Source organism: Rhynchophorus ferrugineus, unplaced genomic scaffold (genome assembly GCF_030347505.1).
Source record: "Rhynchophorus ferrugineus isolate W39M unplaced genomic scaffold, kcgeb_rfMv2 rfM10, whole genome shotgun sequence".
In the NCBI taxonomy this organism is placed as follows: Eukaryota; Metazoa; Arthropoda; class Insecta; order Coleoptera; family Curculionidae; genus Rhynchophorus; species Rhynchophorus ferrugineus.
Window position 1 is genome coordinate 4,537,365 of NW_027472589.1, and position 13,259 is coordinate 4,550,623.

The following is a 13,259-nucleotide window of genomic DNA, read 5'->3' on the forward strand; positions in this document are numbered from 1 at the left end:
TAAGACTTTATTGGCTCTTTTTAATAGTTGCAATACAGGCTAGTCATCATCAAGATCAAAGGCTTTAGGAAAAAAGGAAATTTGCCAGTAGGTGATTATTTTTTGTTTCAAATATGATGTTGATAGTACCGATGATTTTATGAAATGCATCTAAATATTACATTGGTGCATTGTATGTGTATGTAAACATTTTGACAACATGTTGAAAAAAATATCTTCCAGATAATCAATACAAGAAGAAAATTAAAAAAGAAAAATTTTTTTTCGAATATTCTTTTATTTCATTCTCTTCTAAATATTTCATATAAACGTGACAGTACATTAAACCACCCTATATATATATCAAACGTTTATCCACGAGCAGTAAAATAATTAAACAAACATCTGGTTAATTTCACCGTTTTGGAATTAATGATACAGTAAATATTATGCACATATTTACGTTTATTAATTATCCCACTGGGCAAGACTAGTCTTCTACGAGTACACGAGATATAATTCATATCAGTTCAAGTGCTCTCAATTGGTTAACAATATAAATTATTGCAGTAGCACCATTTTACGTTATTTATTCAGCAGGCGAGCTCGAAAAAGTCCACGCAATTTCATTATTAACGGTACCGATGTGTGGCACCTACAAAATTACCGACCAGAAATCAGTCAATATTTACTCTTGAATGATTTAAAATATAATTAACTTTACATTATCATTTATACATATATACACACACTAATATACAATTACATTAATAAATAACTTGGATAGAATCACAATGAAAAAGTACAGAAATAAAATATACAGTGTTATGAATAAATATCTATTCATTATTTTATTATTTTAAATTCTGATAATTCTATAACACTTGTATCAAATTACGCAAAAATTGTGATGTAGATCATGGAGAATATATACAAAAACTATATATAATTCGGGTACTATTTCTACATTAATTAACGTTAATATTTATTTTCTTTATTTATATTTTGAAATTGGTTAAAAAATTTGAAACATTTTTGCCTCTGATATATAATAATTTTCATTGAAATTGTGTAAACCGATTTTAAGCCAATTGATTCTGAGAAACTTACACAAATTGGTGCCATGCTAGGTCTCATTGAAGACTGTTTTAACCATATTCATATCAATGCACTGTCATTATGCTTTACCTTTAACTATGTGCCTATTAGAATTTCGTAAAGATTTATTTATTTGGTTCAATTAAAAGAAAAGTGTTGCTGGAAATTAAGAAAATCTTTGAAATCTTGCCCATTCCTATCAATATTGAAGAACTTTAAATAAAATTAAATACTAAAACTGAAAAATAGTCGATTTTAATTGAAACTGAATCAGACATGAGTGGTAAGAAATGTTCAACTACATGTTGAAAACTTCATGAAAATATATGAGTTCTGCCACCAATAACACAATAGTTAGGACAAAAAACACCCTCAAAATTTATTAACAAACTTTATAGCTGTATTCCTAAGTAAAAAGAAACAATAATAAATTCATCATTTACACACACTTATTTAGAAATAGTTTCAGATCGTCGTATATATCTGAAACAACATATAACTAAAAATAATAACTAAATAATTTAACTAAAACAAATAACTCCGAATGATTGACGTTGATATTTATATGAAACTATACAGAAATTGCTAGATATCTTCATATATTTTAAATGGAATTGTAACGATCGTGACTATAAAGAAAAACGAATCTGTTTACATTAATCAATATGAAATATCCGACATATTTTAGTTGAGTTCATAAAAGCTATTGATAATAAGGAAAACTTACTCATTTAAATAGAATTTTCTATAGCATTTCAGCCAAAAATGTACTTGAAAAACGTATAAAGAATTCGTTAGTTTACAAACACTAACATTAGGCGTCAACGACACTTCTATAGTCTACCGACTGAATGGTTTCGTTTTATTGATTAAAAGATCGATATTTAAATGATAAACAGGATTTTTTTTCATTAATGCTAATAGACGATTTTATTGTTCCAACAATGAAAAACGTCCCAACCCAGCAATTAAAGGTCGGACATTAACTGTTTCGGTTTGGTCGACGCTAATTTATCTATGAGGAATAAGGAATAATTTATATATTCCGGACCTTATTATTTCTATCTGGTCCGGTTCGTGTTGGTGATTTATAGAGAGGTTTGGAAATTATCAGGTTTTCAGTGTGGGAAAGATCATCACGTAATAGTGTACTAGTGTTATGAATTAATTTTGATGTTTTGACAGGAAAATATCACACATCGAGGGCGGAGAGGCAAATACAATATAAACAAAAGCTTTTTCTAGTCAAACTCAGCCTATTTTTCATAACATCAAGGTTTCTAAATTGATTATGAGTCAATGCTGAGGGTTTTACAGGAAAATATCAGATTTTCAGAATGAAAAGGAATATAAAAATTAAACCAAAGCTGTTTCTTGTCATCATATTGAGTCATTACCACATAATAGTATACTAGGATTATGAACTAATATGAATAAGTAAAGAAATAATATGAGGCAATAAATTAATATTCTTGGGTTTGTCGATTTTATTTTTTCTGTTCATTAAAAACAAATAATCCTGAGAAACAGTCGGACAATGTCGAATAATTAAAGCATATTTTATTGTAATTTTAAAAATAAACCAATAAACTATTATGATATTTGGTCCGTAAGATATTCGGAGTGTAACACAAGGTAATCCTCAATGAACTATATTTTAGTAAGACTACTTGTGGAGTTTCTAGTAGATGTATAGTGTATTTAATTATATAAATAATCAATAACTAAATGAAAACATTAGTAGTGTAATAACTTCAATAAACTTTTAATTTTTATAATAAAGAAATAAAGTTATTTTGAAAATAATTGGTGATTTGATTTGTTGTTGAAAATTCTATACTCTAAAGCAATTTAACAATTATTTTCATTTATTTTAACCCAATATATATCTGCATCCGAGAGATAAAGGTTTATCTGCTGAAAATCTGTTATTTATGCCATTTTCATTCAAGCCATCGTAAGTTAGTGCTAATCGAATAATATTATAATAATATTTATATAACCTTTAAGTTATACATAGTTTAATATATCACATATTTTAAAAACTATATATTCTAACGAAATTTAAAATTGATTCACGTTTCTTTCACATCATAACAAATATATTTTGAGAGTTTTATCGCTATCGGAGGGGTAAAATGCTTGACACTTTTTCCTATATATATATGAAAAAAAAATCATGAAAATTTGTGGTTTATTACCATTTTTGTTTTTTTTTGCTGTTATTTCTGTACAAGTAATTGCCAGTTAGTGGAAATTGCAGGGATTATAGAGAATTTTTTCGTGAATCGAGTGGGTGGTATAATAATTTTTATACAGCCTTCAATATTTTAGTTATTTAATGAAAAGTGCTAAAGCAATATAACATAGATTTTCGTTATAAAATATATTACGTATATTACTGCGCTAAATTACGTATACTGTGGCGGTTTTATCTCTACCTTTAGTCGTGAAAATTTGCAATTTTTTGCCATTTTCACGTTTTATGCTGTCATTTACGTACACATGATTGCAAGTTAATACAAATGACAGAGATTATAAAGAATTTTATTTAAACAGAACTGTAGTATAACAAATTTTATACAACTTGCAGATTTTATGGTATTTATTTAAAAATATAGTGGAATTATGTTTAAACTAAATATCTTAAAAATAATAAAATGTAAAGCACTTAAATACGGATTTTAATTTATTTTATTATATATTAGGCATATCGTGGCAGTTTTATTTCTATTTGAGAGAAAACATTTTTGTTGGCACTTTTTCCATTTATATAATCGTGGAAATTGTAGTAATGAAAAGCAGGTAACCGCCATTTCCATTCTTGTAATGGTAAATTAACGAAAATTACATCATTTCAAAGAATTTTATGCAGAATCGAAAGGTAGTATAACAATTTTAATTAAAACCGAAATTAGCGTATTTTTGTTTATGTCATATATCTTAAATGAAATAATTTCGGTTTCTTTTACCCCAAAAATACTCATATTTTGAATATTAGTAATTTTAACAGAAATGGTAATACTAGGACAATTTTTCTTTTAACTAGAATAGTAATTTTTCATAACACTAAATATATATTTTCTTTTTTTTTTATTAATCTCCTAGAATGTCAACAATCTGCCCGTGGGCTATAAGTATTATTAAAGACATATCTCAGAGTAAAAAGCCCTCATAATTAATTTAAAATCCACGTTCAGTATGAGGATATTCCGAATAGATATTTACCTGGTGTTTGTGATTGAGGTTGGTTTTGGTCTACTGGTCCAGGTACTACGTGGAACACCTCGCCGATTTCCGGCGACGTGTCCTTGCCTTCCGCGCGCCTCTGGAGCTGGTGCAACTGCTCCATGTGAAGGTGTTTCAGCGACTTGACGTGCTGCAACAGCGGCAGACGGTTGGTCGCCGAGAAGCCGCACAGCGAACAGTGGAATACCCGCGGTTGGTTGGGTTGCAGTCCCGACGACCGGTCCACCAGGTGCTTGAGGAGGGCGACGCCGGCGTCGTGACGCCCGGCCGCGGCGTGCAGCTGCAGCTTGTGCGCCGAGTTGGTGTAGTAGTCGCAGGCGTTGCAGCGGATCTGCACCCCGCCGGGCGCCGAGGCGTACTTCAGCTTCCACTCGTTCCTCGGCCCGCCCTCTTTTACGTGGTTCACGTGCTGCAGTCGTTGTAGATGCTTGTCAGTCTTGCAGTGAAGTTGGAAATTGGCCTTGAGATTGGTCTTGTACGTGCACAGTTTACATATATAGTGTCCGGCCACCACGGCCAGTATCTCTTGTTCTCTCAGTCTCGTGCGGTCCAACGCCAGGTGCCTGCCCAGCTCTTCCAGCGAGTCGGTCTGGAACACGTTGCAGACGCAACACTGGTAGATCTTCTCGGGGTCGGGATCGGCCGGTTCCGGGGGCGGTTCCATCGTCTCGGGGTTGAGGCCGAGGTCGGCGTGGGCGGCAAGGTCGGCGGGTCCCGCGTGGCCGGGCAGTTGCCCGCCGGTCATCATCTGGATGAGCAGCGCCTGGTTGTAGGCCATGTCGGCCAGCGCGGCCTCGGGCTTGTCCCCGAGACCCGGGTACATGCCGTAGAGGCTGTCGACGTGCTGGGGCGGGTGTTGCTGCTGGTGGTGGAGCGCGCTCAGCGTCTGCATGTGTTTCACGTTCTGCTGCAGCACCAGCATGTTATGCGTGTGCTTCTCGGAGGTCATGTGGATGCGCAGGTTCCGCGCCACGTTCGTCTCGTAGTTACATACGTCGCACCGGAAGCTGGGTTTCGGTTTGTGTCCGGCGCTGACCGGAGAATGGTGCAGCGGCGCCTTGGGCGACGCCTGTCGCGCCTCGCCGTTCGGCCCTCCCCCGTTCTGCAGCTCCTGCATATTGTTCAAGTGTTTATCCGATTGCATGTGGATGCTCAGGTTACCCTTGGTGGTGGTCGAGTAGTTGCAAACCTCGCACCGGTAGGGTTTGTAGCCGCAGGTGTAGGTCTCGCCGCGCGCCAGCCTCGGGTGAGGCTGCTGCGCTATGCAGTAGATGCAACTGGTCTCCGCCTCCGGGTGTTTCTCCTTCATGTGTATCTCTAACGTCTCCTGGTATTTGTAGTGCCAGTTGCACTTCGGACACTTTAGCGTCTTGCACGAGTTCCGACTGTGTACGTTGGCCAGACCCGCGGGTCCCAGTCGGCCCGAGGCCAATATCATCTCGCACCTGGTGCACTCTACGCCCGACGGACGTCCCTGGAGGTGTTCGGGACAGACCCCGATGGTGGTACCGGTCATGAAGGCCGGCGGAGAGGCGAACGGCGGACTGGGCGACTTGCCGGGCGTCTGGTTCGACGGCTGTTGCGAGGACGCGGGCGGCACCATGTCCCTGCCCGACGCGGAGGTCTGTTGCTGTTGCTGTTGGGGCGTCTGCGGTTCGGGGGTGGCCGGGCCGCCGAGCGGTTCCAGCAGCGAGACGACCGGCCGTTTCTCCGCGCCGACGCATTGCAGGATGGCACCGCAGTCCTGGGCGAGTACCTCGCGCTCGGCGTCCTGCAGCGCGACGCCATGCTCTGCGCTGGCGTGGCTGGCGAAGGAGCGCGCGAACCCGAACGACAACCGGCACACGAAGCACATCAGGATGGGTTTGATGGGCAGGGACGCGGGCCTAGGCGGCCGGGCGTCCCTGAGGGCGACCACGCGGTAGCTGTGTACGGCGGGCAGCTCGGAGGGCCGCGCGGGCTGCCGCAGCATCCGCGACACGTACACGGCCTGCAAGGGGGGACCGTTTTCGGGCACAGGCGGGGGTGCCTGGGCCTCGCAGTCGCTCTCCGAGTCCTCGATGATGTAGGCGGATCCGTCGGGGTTGTAGACGATTTTGCCGGCGAACTGTTCCACGTCCGACGTGGACTCGTTGGGGGACGGGAGGCGGGTGGGCGGCGGCGGCGGCGAAGCCCCCGGTGCCGCGGGGGGCGGGGAGGCCTCTTGCTCGGGACTCATGGCGGCGTTGGGCCGCGGTGTCGGCTCAGGAGCCGCGGACAACGTGGGCATTTCGGGGCATCACATGGCAGTCAACAGAACGCCCTGTAACAAAACGATATCGTCAGCAAATGTACTAAAATTGACAGTGCGTCTTACAAACTCGCATCACAATAAACAACAAGAAAAACACATACTAGGAACAACCAAGTGCCTTCTATCGTAGGCACAAAGTAGGTGCAAAGTAGTTGTTCGATGGTCTATGTTTCACGCATTCTTTCGCAATGTCCAAAAATTAAAAAAAATAAAATTTTCATTATTTATGACTTAGTTCCATTCGAGGCTATATCCATTCCATCATTCAGTTGAATCGATCAAATTAATCAAAACAGAACCATAGTTGTAATCGTTGATATAGAAAAACATCGAACCTCAAAGTCTTACTGTTTTCTAATCACAAAAAATAACAATGTCTGGGAATCAAAAACATCGAGTACTATACCAACCCAAAAAGGAACGACTCTCTCGCATCGAAGACTAACAATATCGGCTTTAAAATTAATTAATATCGTAAAATATTTAGTTATTCATGTGGCTTACAGCTTCGGCGGTCTGAATTAGAAACCGCTCGACAATGCGAAGAATTACATTACGACAATATTGCTTTATAGTTATTTTAGTGCGCACGTTTCACTTATAAAACATTAACAATTCTTTTTATGGACAACTCCTTGATTAAAATGTCGAAGGTCGATTTTTATTTTATATATAATGAACCTTGTAACGAAAAATAATATGCTCTAATGTCCTAGTTAGAGATTGGGTTAGTTTTGATGATTTCGAGTTGCTAGAGAAAAATATATATGTTGTTAATTATGTTCGATAACTTTCACCTATCTTTTTATCTCTTAGTCACTATTGCTTGCTTTCTTTGTGACAATTTGTCCCATTGATGTCGGTAGATATATGCAATAGCATTTCCATTTGGTACTGATCTAACCATATACACAGCAATTCTTTATGGCCATGAATCGTTTTTGTTGTAGATGACTCCTCTGGAAACTGCGATATTGAAGTGGTTCGAAATAGCCTCCTCTTGTATCTTTTCCATCACACGTTAATATCAAGAAATGGATTTTGATTGGATTTTTTTTTCTTCCAGGCCATTCTTTGGCATTGGCATCAAAATAATCACTTTAACTTTTTGAAACAGAAACCAAGCATTAAGACGCGACGAAAGTGGCGAAGCAGCATCACCATAAGCTTCTAGAAGCGTTTCCTGGGCTTCAGCAGCGGATTTCTTCAAATCAATAACTGTTAACTCAACAATACTAAAAGGAAAACTATTATTTTATGGGGAGAAGCGTCAAAACTATAGAATTTAACAGTTATATACGTTAATATTTCGCATTATAACCGAAATATGGCGCTGATCAAACTATAAGCTCCGGATAGATAGAGAAACTATATTACAGTATTGAATGAAATGTGTACGCGGCTGAAGAAAAGCTTCGCAGGGCAAATGTTGCGAATACTTTGCGTGCGCGACGCTGAGGTGCAATTGCAGTCCATGTCCACACCTGGGGCGATGCCTGAACGCGCCGATGGTCAGAATAAAAGGTCCCAACGTAATCACTATCGTTACATTTAATCTTTTGGCTGCTTATGAACCTCCGGGCCGTTCTGGCCTTTTATAATTCAACCTATGTTCCTTTTCATTTGTTCGCACGAACACTAGGCGAACGAAATTACGGTCCTCACGGCCACGTATCCATTGTACGTTATTTTTGGAGAAAAAACTTTCTAAAACATATGTTAATACGCAGTCGATATCGCCTCAGGTCGGACCCTCTATTGTGTGCTCTCGGTTCCACCGAAATCCACGGAAAACGAACTGAAGCCGTAATACAGACCGACTAGCCCACCTCGAAATCATCATCGTTCGTTATTTTAGTCGAAATAATTAGACCAACGCTACATTACCCATGTTAATTTCTCCGATAATTGTCGGAGAAGTGACTCAAATCTATATATGTTGATTCAATCATCTTTATTTTTTCGCAAAACGTGTATCAGAGTCAGAAGTGAGATAATAATATAGCGAGAGTTGTAATATTAAAGCAATACAGCTATTTTAGTGAGGAATAATACCGAGCCAAATGACTGGACCCAATTTAAATATTCTGAGAAATACATTGACACCTTTCTTTATATTTTTAGTTATAAACTAGAAGCTCATTGGAAATCGACCTCTCAGAAAATAGAAAACAAACTAAAACCATAATATAAAATTCATCATCCTACATTATTTTAATATTAATCTGTTAATTTCTTCAATAGCTGTCAATGTGTTTCAATCAATTATTTCTTAATAAACATTCACCAAATATTGTTGTCAAAAATTTTAAAATAAAAAATGCACATTAAGACCAACGCAATTTGACAATTAGACCTCTCAGTGATTATAAATATTAAAATTATGTAATGTTCATTACAATCGGCATCAGATGTATGAGAGCTAGTAATATTACAAACGTTGCACTAATACTAAAGCAATCTAGCTAGAATAATGAGGAATGATATCCGACCAAATGATTGAACTAAATTTAGATGTGAGAAGTAAAATGACACCATTTTTTAATTGTCTAAGGTCCTCATCATATGACATTGACAAAAAAATGTTGAAAGTCCGACAGGGATCTACCGAAAACGAACTAAAACCGTAAAATCAATTTATCATCGTTCATTATTTTAATGTTAATTTGTTAATTTCTAAAATATTTGTCTCTGAGGTCACTCGAATCTGTTGTTGGTTTATGCCAATATCGACTTGAACAACTTTGTTTCATATACTTCTTACTAAACCTTCCCCAAATGTTGATGTTAAAGTTTCAATATAAAAACTGTATGTTAAGACAACAAGTTTTTAGAATTAGAGTTGTCTAAATGAACTAAAATCATTATATGAAATAATGACGTTCATTATTTTAATGTTAATTTCTTCTTAATATTTGTTTTCTTATATTTGTAAATAATGTCTATACAGTAAATATATATATATATATATATATATATATATATATATATATATATATATATATATATATATATATATATACTCTGTTGGCCCTAATTTGGTACTAACATTGGCTTTTTGATGGAATTATTATTGTTATTAAAGATAACAACTTCTGGTTAATCCTTGCAATGACGACTTGTTTGGGTTTCCTTCTGAGTGTTAATTTGTTATGTTCTTCCGGGATCAGGGATCTTCCATCCCTTACTATTATAACTATCAGAACATTCAAATAGGTATAGGTTTATTCACATTTTATAAAATTATTGAGTTCTGAGCACCAAAGCACAACAAAAATGTTTTAAAGACGTTATTAATGTTTTTTTTAGTTTATGATAATAGTATAATAACATTATAGGGTATTCAAAGGAAATAATACATCTAAAAGGAATCGTTTTGTTGCTCCACGTGCAATTTTCATATACAATTGAGTAAATCACCTTAAATAATTATGTTTTGCTTTCAAAATTCAATGTGTTATTAACGCCTGGAACATTATTTGCAGGAAATATAGTCGTACACGTTTTTAAACTATAATTTCTGTAGCCTAACTCTTTTTCTGCGATTTGGTATCTTCTATCGTGTTCGTTAGACAATGGTAATTCATTCTAGCTTCGACTAATGACGTTATATATATTATTAATTGTTATAAATGTGATTGCATATGAAAAAAATTATCTGATTCGTAATCAGGCGAGACTATAAGCCAACAATAATTACCGTATATAAAAATATGCTTTCGAGGCATTAAAAACAACTTATATATATCCGGCTAATAAAAATAATAACAACAACAACAATAAATACCTTTATTTACCAACGTAACGTGTGATCCCCGTATTATTTAATTTCACACATTGATAAGATGAATTCATTCAGCGCAAATGATAACGCTACGAGTTCAAGAATTTATACAATAGAAACAAGGATACGGATAAGTGAGTTTTTATTCTTACTCATTGTCTGCTTCATTCATCGAAAAAAAAAACAGAAAAAGAAACAACGACAACAGAAACCAGAAAAAGGAAAAAATCCGAACACCTGGCGGGACGACCTCGGACTCGAAGAAAGGGTGTTTCGACCCCCTGGTCTTTTCGCCGCCTCTGAACTGTGTCCCTTGACCGAAAACTGACCATTCTCTATCGCCACTATCGACACCCCAGTTTACACCGATGCGGTTTCGACTCGTCGTCCCCGTTTCTGCGTCCGTAACGTGAGAAAATGCGTCCGAGAAACTAGGGGAACGTTGTGCGATCGCCGGACGATTTGGTAATTGAAGCCGATTCGGGGTTTAAGAGGTGATGTTCGCCGATATATCCGGATGAAATATAGCGTGAATCGGTGGTCAATTGATAATTGTCAATACTAAGCCCAAGCCATAATTCTTCTTGGAGAATTTTGATAACGTATTCAAGTGTTAATAATACTTCCTCATTGATTCCAGAACTGAAGTTCCACCTGTTCAAATTCACATAAAAGTTCCAGTGAAAATTGACGAAAACGTAGTATACTAGTGGGTGAAAAAACCCTGATAATTAATTCACAACAAAGTTAACAAAAGACCAGTTAAACTGTTGATTCAGTTCAATGTTACAATCATTCATTAGTTAATTAAATATACCAGGTATCAGAAAAACAATGTTGATTTAGGACGATATAGTTTTAACGAACCTTAAAAGCAAACGGGATTATTTAAATTAGTTCAATCCATTTTATGTGAAACTCATTCATAAAAAAAATAGAGTTATTTCTAAGGTAAATCATTTGTTTCTAAATATAACCTATGCATCATATCGCTGAAGTGTGAACAAAATATTTTATTTGTACTCTAACCATGCTGGCTAGTCTTCACACCAACAAAACACACTTTGAGGAAAACGTGCCCTTTTTTCTCAATTTGATGAAAATTATATAATATGGAGGTACTCCACTACATACTCCATCAATAAAAAAAAACAACAGCTTAGACGTTCTATAAATTACGGTTATGAAAAACTGGTGAAGACTGTGACTGGGGGTTTGAAGACGCCGAACTGGAAGCGTCAAAGGGCCAAGATTCATGTTATACTCAAAGGAAATTTGTTGAAACCTTGGGAGTAGTTCCATAAACGATTTAAAGTTGATTCATGGTGTAAAACGAAGATAATTGGAAGGAGGAACCAAGACATCAGCTTCAAAATCAATGACCAAATGAATATAAAAATAGATTAGTGAAAGGGTTACCAAAAAAAAATTTATTTGCTATGAATTTTCATAGCTCTTAGTAGTCTACAATTTTGCTGAAGAGTTTTGTTGCTGTTACTGGAAATAGCAGAAGAGGATAGATATTTTTCTTTATTTAATATGCTAATTGAGTATTTGTACTCTAACCATGCTAGCTAATCTTCATACCAACAAAACACACTTTGAGGAAAACGTACCCTTTTTGCTCAATTTGATGAAAATTAGATAATATGGAGGTACTCCACTACATACTCCATCAATAAAAAAAACAACAGCTTAGACGTTCTATAAATTACGGTTATGAAAAACTGGTGAAGACTGTGACTGGGGGTTTGAAGACGCCGAACTGGAAGCGTCAAAGGGCCAATATTCATGTTATACTCAAAAGAAATTTGTTGAAACCCTTGGAGTAGTTCCATAAACGATTTAAAGTTGATTCATGGTGTAAAACGAAGATAATTGGAAGGAGGAACCAAGACATCAGCTTCAAAATCAATGACCAAATGAATATAAAAATAGATTAGTGGAAGGGTTACCAAAAAAAAATTTACTTGCTATGAATTCTCATAGCTCTTAGTAGTCTACAATTTTGCTGAAGAGGTTTTTTGCTTTTACTGGAAATAGCAGAAGAGGATAGATATTTTTCTTTATTTAATATGCTAATTGAGTATTTGTACTCTAACCATGCTAGCTAATCTTCATACCAACAAAACACACTTTGAGGAAAACGTGCCCTTTTTGCTCAATTTGATGAAAATTATATAATATGGAGGTACTCCACTACATACTCCATCAATAAAAAAAACAACAGCTTAGGCGTTCTATAAATTACGGTTATGAAAAACTGGCGAAGACTGTGACTGGGGGTTTGAAGACGCCGAACTGGAAGCGTCAAAGGGCCAAGATTCATGTTATACTCAAAAGAAATTTGTTGAAACCTTGGGAGTAGTTCCATAAACGATTTAAAGTTGATTCATGGTGTAAAACGAAGATAATTGGAAGGAGGAACCAAGACATCAGCTTCAAAATCAATGACCAAATGAATATAAAAATAGATTAGTGAAAGGGTTACCAAAAAAAAATGTATTTGCTATGAATTCTCATAGCTCTTAGTGGTCTACAATTTTGCTGAAGAGTTTTGTTGCTGTTACTGGAAATAGCAGAAGAGGATAGATATTTTTCTTTATTTAATATGTTAATTGAGTCCTGCAATTGCCTGCAACCTAGCACTGTTAAGGAAAAAAGGGCCAAGATACATTTCTCTATATTCTATTCTAAATGTCCTAATAAGTCAAATAATGTATAATGAATAATAGTTAGTATATCTATTAATAATTTAAAAGAAATATCACGTTAAGAATTCTAATCTTAGCTATATCATTGAATATTTAATGTTCGGTGTGTTGATATCACTATATCAAGTCCTTGTCAAAACAA

The 13,259-nt window shown here is 36.6% G+C and overlaps 1 protein-coding gene across 8 annotated transcripts in view; it reads right to left on the reverse strand.

The window, feature by feature from the left end:
- The window catches only part of zfh2 (Zn finger homeodomain 2), a 370,513-nt gene that overhangs the window by 114,016 nt on the left and 243,238 nt on the right, over window positions 1-13,259 (reverse strand). For all 8 annotated transcript variants that reach the window (XM_076415461.1, XM_076415462.1, XM_076415460.1 and 5 more), the window contains one exon: window positions 4,306-6,628. In XM_076415461.1, the coding sequence (XP_076271576.1) occupies window positions 4,306-6,595 (2,290 nt within the window). In that variant the 5' untranslated portion in view covers window positions 6,596-6,628. The remainder of the gene's footprint in view (window positions 1-4,305; window positions 6,629-13,259) is intronic.